Here is a 14,943-nt window from a genome sequence, read left to right on the forward strand (position 1 = left end):
GTCACCAGTGAGCAGACAGACCAGCAGAGGACTGAGGCACCATTCATCTCCCACCTTCCTTTGTCCTCATGACTTTGATACAGGGGGAGCACAGTGCCTCCCCTGTACAGGGCTGACATAAATCAACCATGGCAGAACAGCAGCAAACTTCCAAGTGAGGCAGTGGCTCATACAGCATAAATACGTCATGAATGTCACACGGCATGTAAATTACGTGGCACAAATGTCCAGTGCTCTGAGGAATACTTACAACAGGCATTAGCATGAACTTGCTTGATGAATGTTTTGTACAAGCAATTCCAATTTGTGACACATCTGAGAGGTTGGGTTTTTTTGTTTGTTTTGCAATTTTAAAAGCAGCTCATAAGCAGAACAAGGGTCTAACTTTGTCCAGTGAAATGAAAATAATATCTTGCTTGTTCAGTTGTAACCTTAAGCCCACTGTGATTTAGTACATCCTCAGCTCCTACTCGCCAGCAAATTTTAAACTTGGCCAATGTTGCTAGTGCCCGAGACTACTTGCAAGAATGGTTTGTTGTCTTCCTTCCTTTGAAAGGATCCATTTTTAAGCAATCTGTGTCATAAGAGCTGGTGACTGTTTCATTTCTAAGAGCACTTGAAAACATATTTTTGTTGATGAAGCACCCTTTATTCATAGTTGTATTTTTCCTGGAAACACCTCAAAACCAAAGTCATACAGGGGGAATATATTTGCCTTTTCAATAGTACTAATTAGCAAGTTTTTCTTCTATAAAATACTTCTAGCATCCTATTTTAGCATTCATTTCTACTGCAAACTGTTCTTTGCTGAAAATTAACAAACTTGTCCTAGCACCATAATATCTATTATTGGTTCAGTAGCCATTCACCGAATATCTTGTGCTTGCTCTTGTGAACTCCATGTTTTGCTTTAAAGGGTCATCCTTTTGCCTAAATAAAATTTCTAAATGCTTTTTAGTAAAAATAATGCAGTTTATTTTTGTCTGCAGCTCTCAATGAAGGTTGCGTGTCTCTTTAACCCTCCCTCCTGCTTAAAAGCTTCAGAGTCTGCTTGATACCTCTGAGGAAACAAATAGTCTGACAGGGAAGGGCAAGGGCAGGGCTTGCATCACCCTGACCCGTTCCTGCTTGTTGAGCCAGCTTGACAGCCCAAGTCAGAGGTTACACCTTCCCTAAACAGGTGTAACTTGAATACTCCTCCAAGCATACTAGAGAGTTGGGAAGTAAGAACCAGAGTCCCTGAACAATTTCTTCTGGGCTTTCTTCTTGTGGCTGAGTGCTGATGTCCAGCTAAGAGGCAGAGCACCTTCCCATCACACTGTGCGTACCCCTACCCTTGCAGGTACCATATGGCATGTAGCATGGGTATGACTCACACCACAATAACCTGAAAGTCAAGTTGGTGTGGGTCATGCACTCTGCCACTACCCATGGAGGTAAAGGGATGGAGCACTTGTGCAAAGGAGAGAAGAGCAGCGCAATTCCCCTTCGGGCTCGAGGCAGGTCAGCACTCCACAGACCAGGAGCGAGGTGACTTGCAGCAAAAATGAGCTGGCTCAGGACATGTCTGGCATCAGCTGTAACTTCACCCTCCTGCAAAACCACGGGGATTTCTTGCCCAGTCACTGCTGAATTTGCAGCTCTTTGATTTCACCAATGTTTTCTTTAAGCTTTAGCCCTACCAAATGCAAAGTAAATGCTTACATACCTGCCCTTGAAACGCTGTTCAGAGATATTAACATTGTATTTCCTTCTGTGCCTTTCCATTTGACACAGGAAATGCAAAACAGGCTACCTTGGTTTAAAGACCTTTAACTAGACTGAAATTATTAATATTAAGTACCTTAAATGGATGGAGGCAAGTGGATTTTTAAAATTTCTATCCTTATATAGCACTTTAGGAAATATGAACCTTGAATATCAATGGTTCCTGGTGGCACTAAAAAGTATACGCAGGCTTTTGTTTGTAGCCAAAATATCTGGGTGCTGCTCTGACAATATATTTGGCAGATGGGAAGCACACAGCTGGATAAGCATTCAACAGCTACACTATGCAGCCTGTTCCTTAGAGAGTTCCTTGCTCTTGGCAAAGAAAAAAAAAGGTGCATCTTTATGCACTGAAACTGGGTCTTTTTTTATTAACAAGAATAAACTTTTTTCCTATTTGTAGCTACAATAAATGACCCTTTCACAGTAAGCTAATGATGGATATCTATGATGTATGCCAATAGCAGTTCTATTATTGATGTAGTTATGCTGGTAAAAAAAAAAGCACATTTTATTATAGTTTTATGTTGCAATGGGAAGAGATTCAATTATGCTCATAAGCAATGTTGGAGATGTATTCATAGCTCCACCAGTTTTCATCACTATAAATACACCAACAAAACTCTTTTTCAGCTAGTCAGATTGTACTGAAATGAAGATTAGTCTCAGGGAGAATGCTTTGGAACAAAGTACTATGTAATCCAAGCATGTGGAAAGCTGAAAAAAGCCCAGCAACATACAGAGGTGAGAAGCATGCTTCATAAAGGCATCATAATAAGTTACATAATCACAGAATCACAGAATATGTTGAGTTGGAAGGGACCCATCAAGATCGTAGAGTCCAACTCTTAGCCCTGCACAAGAGTCACACCATGTGCCTGAGAGAATTGTCCAAATGCTTCTTGAACTGTCAGGCTTGGTGCTGTGAGCACTTCCCTGGGGAGTGTATTACAATATCCAACCACTCTCTGGGTGAAGAACCTTTCTTAATATCCAATGCAAACCTCCCCTGACTCAGCTTCATTCCATTTCCTTGAGCCCTGTCACTAGTCACCAGAATGAAGAGATCAGCACTTGCCCACCCACTTCTCCTTGTGAGGATGTTGAAGGCCACAATGAGGTCTCCCCTCAGTCTCCTCTTCTCCAGGATGAACAAACAAAGTGACCTCAGCCACTCACTCCTCATACGGCTTCCCCTCAAGGCTCTTCACCATCTTTGTTGCCCTCCTTTGGACACTCTCTAATAGCTTAATATCCTTCTTATACTGTGGCACCTGAAACTGCACCCATACTCAAGGTGAGGCCACCCCAGTGCAGAGCAGAATGGGACAATCCTCTCCCTCGACCAGCTGGTGACGCTTTGCCTGATGCCGCCAGGACACGGTTGGCCCTCCTGGCTGCCAGGGCACAACTTGCCATCGACCAGGACCCCCAGATCCCTTTCCACAGCACTGCTTTCCAACATCTCATTCTCCAGTCTGTACCTACATCCAGGGTTGCCCTGTCCAAGGTGCAGAATCCAGCACTTTCTCTTGTTGAACTTCATATGGTTGGTGATTGCCCAGCCCTCTAATTTGTTGAGGTATCTCTGCAGGGCCTCCTTGCTTTTGAGGTAGTCAATAGCTAATAATCTAAACATCTATTAGCTATTTTTAAGGCACACTTCTTACTTTGGAAAAAAAGTCAGCTAAATTCAGTGCGATTAACCATTGCTAAATGAATACTTAATCCAGGTTAGTATAAGGCTCAAGTTACACCAGAAAGGCAGTACCTACAACATCCTCTTGTCTCTGCTGTTCCATGATTTTTATATCTGCTGGATATAACTGTTATTACTAACAGAACCTACGACTAAATATAACACCTGGATATGCCCTGTCATAGCTGTAATTGTACTTATCTAAACATATTTCTCAAACATTCCCCCATATTATACAACAGAAATATAACATTTCTAAATAAAAATAAATTAAATTAAATTTTAAAAATAACAAAAGGTTACAGTATGTTAAAAAGAAGCTGTTAGAAAACCTAGCAGACTTGCTTTGTAACATCGTGTGGGTAAGGTGGTTGATTCTTTATAATTCTGAGTACAGGCACTATACATTTAAACAATATCTTTAGATATTTTTATGTCAATAGCCACATTTTCATAATCAGCTTCTAGGGCTCTGATGACCAATATGAGCACAATCCTTTTATAGCAAACCTTCATAATTTTGTGCAAATATAAGGCTCTCTGAATGTCAGGCTGGCAATCACATTTACTTCTGGTTTGTGCTAAAAATTGCAAAATTATAATGCAAAGAAAACTTATCAGTGCACTTCAGTTACTGAGGTGAAGATCAAAATGCTGACAATCAAGTAGGAAAGATGTTCCACAGCATATTTAACAGGTTTCTCAGGCAGAAATCTTTTAAATTCAAAGAAAGATCATTTGACCTTACAGTTCACAGGAAACTAGAGTCTGTGATGATGTGACACCTACAACTTGAGGCTTTCTAGGAGGCTCATACTGCTCATATCAGAGAGTAATTTTGATAGCTCTGACCTTACCCTCTTTAGCCAAGTGATGAGACAGGCAAAACATCCCTTTCTGAAGTGTATCTGAGCTGGTTACTTCAGGGAGGGAGATCCATTCACAGTTAAATCCTCTTACTCAACACTCTAGTTGGCAGGCTGTTGTGGATACAACAAGGAGATTTGGAATAGCTGTAATAAACATTGCATGAAATGTAACTCTGAAAAATACTGGTAATATAAATAGATCTTATGTACTTGCCACACTAAACATGCTTACAGGCTATTTCCAAATACAGGCCGTGTGATAATTAAAATGTACCTCAGGAGAGGTACAGTGCCATGAATGGGGAGTAGCACATAGCCATTCATCAACTGTTTGGGCAAACCTCACCCAGTGAAAACACCTGTTGGAATCAGAGGAATTTAAGATTTTCAGAATCTCACTTTGTACAAATGATTATGGGTATCACACTCACATTTTGCAGAGCAGTAAAGCTGATCACATCAAAAAATTTGACAGGCTTGGTTTTTTTGGCATGTATAATGCAATGGTGTATAATTTACAAAATTTGAATATCAGGATTTTGTATCACTTGAAGTACAAAAGCAAAAGACATGGTTAATAATAATTGTTCTTTAGGAGTTTTTTTTAAAACAATACTTATGGTTCCATTATAAAATATTAATTAAAAAAAAAGGCAGTACAGTCAGCCATGTTGTAAAACTTCATTAGTAAGAGGCACAGCTTTGGAAAGGAAGAGAAAAAACACTTCCTCAGTTGTGATTATATTCATGTATTTGGTATTGTGCACCTTCTTCTGACAGAAAGTCACAATTTCATAGGCAGAAGTGGTTACTTAACAGCATTGTGAATGATATATATTAGTATAAATTAATTCTTACTTGCAATTGTTTTTTATTAAAAAGTCATTAATTTTAAACCACCACAAATTGTACCAAAATTATAAATAATATCAAAAGTTTTTGGTGCTGTGTGTTTTTAAGTAGTTTTAACTCCTAGTGAACTTTCTGTATTTGATTGTTTGCAATTCAGAAGTATTTGTGAGATCAGCCACAGAGTGGCTGAGTTAGAAAGGTTCCTCTGGAGATCACCTCATCCCAATCCTCTGCTTAAAGCAGCATAAGCAGGATCAGGTTGCTCAGGGCCACAACCAGTTCAGTTTTGAATATCTCCAAGGATGGAGATTCCATAGCCTCTCTGAGCAGCCCATGCCATTGTTTTGACTATCCCCATGATATGGGAAGTTCTTTTCATTTAAACAGAATTTTCCATGATTTACCTACTGCCTCTTGTCCTTTCACAGGACACCACTGGCAAGAGCCTAGGCTCATTTTCTATATTTCCCCCCCATCAAATATTTATACACATTGGTAAGATCCTTCCTGAGCCTTCTCTTCTCCAGGCCAAACAGTTCCAGCTCCTCTCCTCAGATCTCAGATGCTCCAGCCCCATCACTACCTTTATGATCCTTTGCTGGATTCACTCCAGCATGTCCATGTCTCTTTTTTGCTGGGGAGCCCAAAACTCAGCTGTCATTTGAGGGTGTTTTATAAATGTGTAAATATAAATATAAATATAATTGCAAAAGTTTTAATTTAAGTGTTATTGAATTTTAAAACCAGATAAGTATAGCAGTCCTATTCTTCTATTAACCTTAACTACCCCTTTAGAAATATAACATACATTAGAGTTACCTTCCACAGTTTATAGAATACGTATCTTCTCATTCTGTGAGTCGTCATCTGTGCCTAACGAAGACCATGAGAGACCTCCTCAGCCAGATGGGCTGTAGGCCAAATGTCCCCCTAAAGAGCCAGTTAGAAGATAAATAATTCCATGATCTCATCTCAGGCAGGTTGCAGCTACGCATCATGTGATAAAGTTTTGCAACTGACCCATACTGAATGCTTCTGACAGGTGAACAAGCACGCTCTAGTCAGCAGTCCTTCCCCAACACTACCAGACGAATAATGTGTGCTCGCCCTGTCGAAAACTGGGTGCTGAATGTGCAGGTTAGCCCTTTATTCCTAGCGCAGTATGCCACAACATCCACACATGATTAGAAAGGTGGAGTCTTTCAACTCAGTTTGGTCTCTCTTATGTTAGTTCCAAGGCTAAGTAGTAGGGCTGATTGACTGATACCTCTGCTGAGATTAAGGGTGAAGAAAATTTCTCTCCTGACTTCAGACTATCTACAGATAAACAGCAGAAGTAAGGCTCAAACAGGCCATAGCATTCAGCTTACAAGAGAGGAGGAACTGGGCAGTTACAGGTCCTCAGCTTCAACAAGGTCATACTGTTCTCAGCCAACATATTACCTTGTTCTATTGTCTGTGGACAGAAACAAAAACTAACAAAATTTTGTCTCCTTTGTATTTCTGATTATCACCACAACTGAGAGCAACTGCTGTGGCATTTTATGGCTCTTGAGTGCAATTTAAAATAGCTACTTTTGAAATTCAGTGCCCATTGTATCCTCGCAGTCATAGTGAAATCCACCCAAACATGTTGATAGAAACCATCTTTTAAACAAACAGCTCAGTAGAGAATGTCACACAGATCTCAGCTCCCTAACACAAGGGTCATAATCTGGATTCCTCAGCTGGCTGTAGCTGAAGAGACTGCTGTGCCAGGACAGCATATTAGCTCACATCGTTCAACAGTTATTTCAAGTGCTGTGTGCTATGTCTCCCAGCATGGATATGTCCTAAAATAAGGATCAGTATCTGTGAAGAAGAGGAAATGCAAATCAGTTACAGAAATAATGATAGCGGCCGATAAAATTCAAATGAGAATAAAAAACTGGCAATTGCCTATTTACAGTGTTTTTTATACTGTAGCAACTGTGTATATAGGATGAAAATAGTTATGTTCACAATGACGTAACAGCTTTTTGAAAGCAGACAGGAGTTAAGTACACAGAAGTTAAGTAGAAAGAAATGAGGGTGTAAAATAAAACATTAGATACTGAAGAATGGGTTACAGCTGGGAGCTGTAGATTGAGATACTATCTTACTATTCTCTGGTTAAGATGGCATTGCAGCAAACAGAGAATATCTTAACTCCTATTGCTGTTCACCAGAACCAAGCCATCAAGAGGTTTACGCCACAAAGCTCACCTTGTGAAGTTGTGGGTGCAAAATTATTCCAGATGATTCAGAGCAAAAAGAGGAAATGAAACCTATAAACATTTATATGTATGAGTAACTGTTCTCTCAGGGCTGTCCCACTGATTTCAGTATGCCTATTATATAAGTGAACTGATGTGTATATAAATGTTTGCAGGGATTACCATTTAATGAAGATTAAAATTTTCTCATGGCTGCTTATAACTCCATACAGCTGACGCAAACACCAGGAACTGTTTGGGTAAAGGAATAAGCCAGCTACACTGCTTTTCTGCAATTACTCCCGCTTTATAGAAAGAGCTGTTAGAAGGAGGTGAGATCAACAGGAGCTTTAGAAGATAAGCCTAGACAGAGAAGTTTGATATAGACCTCACAGCTGTTTCCTGCTGGGATAACGCAGCTTCTGTAAGGCAGACATAGAAAGAATCTCAGATGCACAACCAGATATTTTAAAAGATACAGTCTGGAGCTTTTTTGTGCTTTCTGAGCTGATGGAAATAAACAGCATCACTTTATAAGTTTTAATATAAGCAATTAATCAAACTTGCAAGATTCTGGAAAACATGGAGAGTTGTGTGCAACAATGCACTAAATTACACTGTCAGGCACACAGAGAAAACAGATAGATATGCTCTGGGTCAAAAAATATGGTCTCAGAGGATAGGCCCCCATTCTTCAGTGGAGCTTCTTTGAACATGAAATTACTGTACTAAACATAAATGCAGACAAACATTTGGTCTTGTTTATAAATGTCCCACAGCTGGTCACTCAGTATGCCTATTATGCAGCTGGGCTAAGGACTACAGTATGATTTAGCAAGAGACAAGCAAGCTTTAAGCAAGCTGACTGGTTTTGATGGTCAAGTTCAAGCAGTACTGAATTCACAGGTCCAAAGTCAGTTCTTAGGAAGACATAAACTACTGTAGCCATACTGTTACAACACGTGTTGACACAGACACATTTTCCATCTCTTTCTGTCTAAAGACAGTAATTCCTATGTCCATTGCCTTGGTACCTTTGAATACCAGCCAGGGGGTTTAGCTACGCCCAGCTTCACAAACACTAAACCCAGAGACCCGCTTTATACTGTAAAAGCATACTGCTCTAAGCACAACTGAAATTTATAGTCCTCTTATGTGGGTCATGCCATTTCAATATCGGCAGAGGCCGTGTTGCATACAGTTGCTTTTTCGGACAGGAAGTACCTAAAACAATAATGCCCAATTGCAGTGATAAGACAATCATCCCAGGAATGTCTCTGACCTCATGATATTCTTACTAACAAATACTCCTTTAATAGTGGTGAATTAATGATACCAAGCCCTGTACAATCCGACACACAGTATATGAGATGACAGTGTTTAGACAGAAATACCCTACCTCCGTCAAGCTAGCTGGCTCCTATTATAGCCTGGGTGTTAAATTATGCTGCTGAACAAGCCTTGGCAGCGATCATGTGAGCTTCTGAAGTGAATGAATCACAGCGATAACGGATGATTGAATGGGGGGTATATACAGTGTGACTTCTTAACTTCTTTCAGCTTCACACTTCAAATTAATTGCAGCAAAGCTCAAATTTTATGACACTGAGAATTGAGTTCTGTTTCTTTCAACGCCCCCCCAACTGATCTTCTCTGAGAATGACAAAACTGTAGATGGAAGGATCTGTGTATGCCCAGCTGGAAAACATCTTGGTATTTTATTTTGACTCTGGAGTAGCTACTTGCAATACCTACATAAGAAAGAAATGGTGTCAGGTTTTCTTCTAGATATCAAATGAAGGTATAGTTCATGTTTTACTCTTTGTCATATTGCAGAAGAGCATTTCTAATCTGTGACCAAAAAAAAATGAATAATTTATCTTCAGCACATTTTACTAGATCTAGACTAACTATACCTAACAGACTGCTTTTCAATGTCTAATTAACTTTGCTTTTACTTTTAAATAGCTTTTAGTGGAATTAAACCAAAAAATTTGTTGGAAGGAAAAATTAAATGTACTAAGCTGATTTTGCCAAGAATATGATTTTCTTGCATGTAGTTCACAGTGGAGAACAACCTGATTACTACATTTCATTAACTGACTGTTATAAAAAAATAACAAGTTGTGCCTTATTCTGTGCCAACATTCACAACGTGAAATAGAAGTTTGGTCTTGTGACATGTACTGGGAGAAAAGTTTCAAACATATTCTTATACCATATTTAATTATTTACATACATTTTGCATTTACCGTATTTAATTATTTACATGGACCAAATCTTTCTTTTGCTTCATTAGTATTTTTTGTTTATAAAAAAGAGCTGTAGAAATGACAAATAGCAAAAGCACAGCTGTATGTACAATCCTGTATGATACTTGTCAGGGAATGAGGAGAATGGAATAATAGAATATGTGCTCTAGGAATAGATAGAAATCTCAAGGGTACTTGCAGTAGAAATTTTACAAAACTATTTGCAAGACCTATTTTAGTTACTAGGATGCTGTTGTCATATCTTAAATTTCTATTCCAAGTTCTAGGACTGCTGGTGTAATAAAAAGCATGTTGCTAGAATAGAAAGCAATTCCTAAGCAATCACAGCATCTGATAAAATATAAACCCAAATGGATGCTGAAAAAAAGAAAATTCATCCTAAAACTTCAGAAAACAGAAGTTAAACTGAAATAAGCTTGTCTATTTTGACAGTTATCTGTTTCTTGGTTTGGTTTTTTAACCTAGAACTTTGAGGTCATGATTTTGCCACATCAGACAATAAAATATATTCCTAATATTTTAACTCAATTTTCCAATAGATAAATACATCATTTATTGTGATGTCTATTTTAATCTTTTGCCTTCTTCTGTTCCAGTAGTTGAACCAGAGCGAACAATTTCATTTATCAATTTCCATGCACCTGTGCAATGCTGTTATGTTTAGACTCAGAAACCAGTAGTCATGGAATCTTTTAAATAAGATGACATTCCTTAAAAGAAGGCAAAAATAATTCAAAGAATTTTTTTTCCATATCAATTTTTGTAAGACCTCTGTAACTATCTTTCTATAGGCTCTGACAGCCTTATGTCATCGGCTGTTTCCTGTACTATCAGGTCCATATATTCCTGCATCTCTTTCAGTTTCTTCCCAAGTCTTCTCTAGACCATTCATAAATCTCTCCTCTTACAATTTTCTCCTATGTTGATCACTATGGTCTATTGCAGACTGTATCAAACTTACTGCCTTGCTGTGGCTGGCCAGTTATCTGCAGTGGTAGAATATTCTCTAAGGTATACCACAAGAATGTGATGCAACCCGATACACTGGGTTGCCCTGAAGGGGAAGGGGTAGAGGCCTGCAGGGAAGTTTTTTCCAGACCTCCTTGTCTGAGAGGCTGCAGTGAAGCCCAATTTACTTCGATAAATTATCTTTATATTTACAGAAAGCAGTGGCAGTGGTCAGTTCCCATTTACACCTTAGCCAAGGTCCCTTGGAATGTCTGTGTGTCTCCACTATTATGCTATCACATCTATGGCAAAAGGCAGTATCAGATTTCTTTTCCTAGTTGATGAAAACTCTATGCTTCTAACATACCATTACACTGACTGTTTTGACTGAAGAAGCAAAGAAGCTGAAAGATTTTGCTGCAATTGCTAAATACTTCTGTGTCCTGCAAATAAGTGTAGAGATGGTGTCAGATGATACCCATAACATAACCGAATGTTAAACTTTCATCAGTGACATTGAGCCTTAGTTATTTGTCATCATAGTAAACCCCATGCATACTGTAAAATAGGCAGATTTACCTTATGTTTTTCATGGAGATGACAAGTCATTTATTAGGTTAGCACTTCAGAATTTCTAACCTTGGTGAAAAATTCTAGGAGTATCTTAAGTGATTATTCTCAACCTGAATTCTGAATGTCTTGATGTTTATGACCATCAGGGTCATGATGATCCAGGTATTTTTCTTGAACCACAAGTGGCTTCCTGCATAATGTTATACATTTGGTCCTGCATTTTTATTGCATGTATTTATTAAGACGGTAAATGTATAGCAAAAATATGATCTGCATTTCAGCTTAAAAAAAAAAATCTTTTATTTCAATAGGTCTATTGAGTTTGTTTTGTAAACTTTGACAGATAAACAGACAACTTTATCTCATGAACATTGACTTTACAACTGAACTTCAGTATCAGACAGAATGGTGCAAATTTCTTGTACAGTTAGCTTAATGAAGGAACTGCACATAAAGCAGAATCTAGATTTGATTTCAGTCAAAGTTCAAATTTCCCGCCTCAGAAATAACACATACGGTTTGTATGCACATTACTGATGCTGGAGTTTGATGCTGTGCTTCCAGTCCCATAAAATAGAAGATGAGACTCCGTCTCACCAACCTTAACAATTAAACAACCCATGGCAATTTTCTGCCTTTGAAGGGTATTAATTTTGGTATTCCAGCTAAACTATAGTCTAGTAAATTACATCTTTCCTCCCTGTGTTTCCAATAAGATAACAAATCTCTGGTTCACTGTCCAGCGCCGATGACCAGAGCTGCTGACAGGTTCAGAAAGTCCAGGTTCATAAATTAAAACAAGTTACTACTCTGTCAGCAGCAGAATATAAAGATCATTCGTCCAGCAGCGGAATAAAGATCATTCGTCCATGCACCCCCCAACTGGATCTCCTGGATCACGCCGTGGTCGCTCCAGCCTCCGCACGTGGTGGCCGTGGGGCCAGCAAGGCTGCAGGGAGCTGGGACCTGCTGAGGGAAACCACCTTCCTCCCAGGAGTTCAGAGTTTTCTCCTATTTCTGTGTGCCAGCGGTGTGAGATCGCGCAGGCCCAGGGGCCGCGGCTGCCGGCACCGCCTGACAGCTCCGCCGCCGGGGGCGGGGACGGGGCGGCAGCGCCCGCCGCGCCCCCATCACCGCCCGCCGCGCCCCTATCACCGCCCGCCGCCGGGATAAACGCGGCGCCTCCCGGAGAGCTGTGGGGAGGGTTTGTTTGCGGCTTCAGAGGGAAGCGTTGCGGTTCCACAGCGCGCCTCGTCCCCGCGGCTCCGGGAGAGGCGGGGGAGCCGTGCCCGGAGCCGTCCCGAGCCCGGCCGCGGCGGAGCGGGCGCCTCTGGCGCGGCCGGTCCCTCGTGGCGCGCCGTAGCGATGCTGCCGGCGCCGCTGCCCCGGGAGGCCGTTCCCAAGATGGCGGTGTCGCGGGCGGCTCTGCGCGGCCGCGCTCCCGCCGCCGGGTAGGGACCCGCTCCCGCCCCCGCCCGCTCCCCGCTGCGCCCCCGCACCGCGGCCCATCGCCATGCCAGCCCCGCTGCATGCATGAGAGACGCCGCCGCGCCGGTCTGTGCAGCCGCCGCCGCCGCCGCCATGGAGGAGCCGCCGCCGGGGAGGTCAGTGCGGGGAGCTCCGTGCGGGGAGTGGTCCCCGCCGGGGCTGCGGGCGCCGAAACGGGGCTGCGCGCTCAGCCGCCCGCCCCGCCGCGCTGCAGGGGCTCCGGCTGCGGCCGCCTCAGCGCTCCTGCAGAGCGCCCACGGAGCGAGAAAGTGCTCCGATAAGAAATCTTCTAGTGGCTGCGGTGGGTAAGGCAGCGCTTTGTGGGCGCCTCGCAATGACGAGCGGCTCGTTTGCTTGGCCCCCAGCCGCGCGGCGGGAGCGGGCGGGTGTCCCGGGCAGTGTCGAGCCCGGCGCGGGGGGTCGGGCCGAAGGTTCGGGTGCTCGCAGGGAGCAGCGGGAGCAGCAGCTGGAGCCCCCCCGGGAGGCTGGCGGAGCGTGACCTGTGCTCCTTGGCTTGTGAACTGCAGCGATAAAAGCGCTGCCCTCTGGAAGGGAGTCTTGTGTTTATAGCAGCCAGGATCAAAATCGGGTTCTCTCTGGCGTGCCGGCAAAACAGCAGGATCGTGGAGTATCGCTGCTGGCAACATTGCAATCGATATTTGTCAGAAGAAAAGAGTTAAACCCCAACCTTTCACAAAGAAGGCTAGTGTTGTGGCGCCTCAAGGTTTTTGCAACTGCTGTCACCTCCTGAATGTGCTGACCTGCAGATTAGCTTTTTGCAACTCTCCATCTGTGCCCTGCTGAGAGATGGGGATGCAAATTACTTCATGGTTTAGTGTTTCCAACTGGCTGTAGAAGTATTGCATAAGTCCAAGTTATTAATTCTGTGGCAATTATTTCTTCTTTTAAAATCACATCCTGTTGATGCACTTCACTTCTCAGTAGGAGGCATTCAGGAAACGTTTTTAAAACGCTTGTGTGATCAATTAGCACTGTCAGGCAGTATCCTGGTGCATTGTATTCCAGGTGTGCTGTGCGAAAAAGCTGTGTGCTGTCTTGTTTCTGGGATCGTTCATGGATATTGCAAGCTGCTGTTTTGTACTGATGTAATAAAAGGGAATTGGTGATACGCTCCGGTTTGGATAAAGGCTATGGAGTTGGACAGTGCCTGGTTTGAGTTTTCATTAATGAGTATAAATGATTTGTTTTTCTTATGTCATGAAAATGCCAAAACCAGAAGGTATATAACAGTTAACGAGATTTAACAGAAATATTGTGGACTACAAATGTCAGTAGGGCTACTGAATTTGTAATCTTGCAAGTTCCTTTTTACAGGATCTTCAAAGACTAATAGTGCAGATTATGGAGAAAAAGATTTAAAATAAGTTCGTGCAACAACATGACCCTAGACCTGGCCTGTCTTCATGTAGAAGAGTAATCTGCAGGACCTGAATGGAAAACACCCAGGCATTTCCTGTGCAGGGCCATTTCTGACCTCTGCTGGATTCTGGTTATTACAAGACAGTTTATATGAGTCGGATGTGGGTGTGGATAATGTGGTGGCAACTTCACCTAGCAAATGAAAACTGAATTAGTTATTTCAGAGTGAGCTGGTGGGTGGGAAGGGGATGTCTTAAAACAATTAAGTAGCCTTAATTTGTGTAGGGTAGTACACGTACTCCATTGTGATTCAGTGCTGTGTGTACTTCGTGTACCAACTTCACATCTGCCTTAGAACTGAACTGCTTCTCTGGCTTTGTGCAGCACTTGCTTTGACTTAAATGTAATAAAAGAGTAAAGCATCTTATGTCTTTCCAAGATGAGTACAGTTGATTTAAACTTTGGAGTCATCATTAGGTTCAGTCTTGTGGCTGTGAGGTCAGATCTAGTTAAAATCAATGGGACTGTGTGCAGGCTTGAGAATTTGAAATCCCTTTGGTGGCAGATAGCTTTTAATCTTCTTTGAAGAGTATGAATATGTTCTTATGATAAAGAATTCTTCTGGCTAGCACTAAAATGCATTGATATAATGCATTCTCTTTAAGTTAAGTTCTGCTGGAGAAGTATTCAGTCATTCTCATTAACAATATACCTACATTGGTTTAAAAAAGAAAGCTTATTGATTTGTTGTTGTGAGACTGCCTTATGTATTAGAAAATTGCTTGTCTTTGTGTGAGGATTCTGTGTTTTGTTAGAATATAAGTGCAGTGGTAGATTTTGTAAATTTAAGACAAGCATAA

At 41.6% G+C, this 14,943-nt stretch overlaps 1 protein-coding gene across 4 annotated transcripts in view; it reads left to right on the forward strand.

Annotated features, from left to right (window-relative positions):
* Positions 1–12,679: 12,679 nt before the first annotated feature.
* The window catches only part of MAP3K4 (mitogen-activated protein kinase kinase kinase 4), a 68,816-nt gene continuing 66,552 nt past the window's right edge, over positions 12,680–14,943 (forward strand). For all 4 annotated transcript variants that reach the window (XM_027880012.1, XM_027880015.1, XM_027880013.1 and 1 more), the window contains exon 1: positions 12,680–12,819. In XM_027880012.1, the coding sequence (XP_027735813.1) occupies positions 12,749–12,819 (71 nt within the window). In that variant the 5' untranslated portion in view covers positions 12,680–12,748. The remainder of the gene's footprint in view (positions 12,820–14,943) is intronic.

Source organism: Empidonax traillii, unplaced genomic scaffold (assembly GCF_003031625.1).
Source record: "Empidonax traillii isolate 1590-97213 ecotype Southwest subspecies unplaced genomic scaffold, ASM303162v1 scaffold63:size2014119, whole genome shotgun sequence".
NCBI classification, from domain to species: domain Eukaryota; kingdom Metazoa; phylum Chordata; class Aves; order Passeriformes; family Tyrannidae; genus Empidonax; species Empidonax traillii.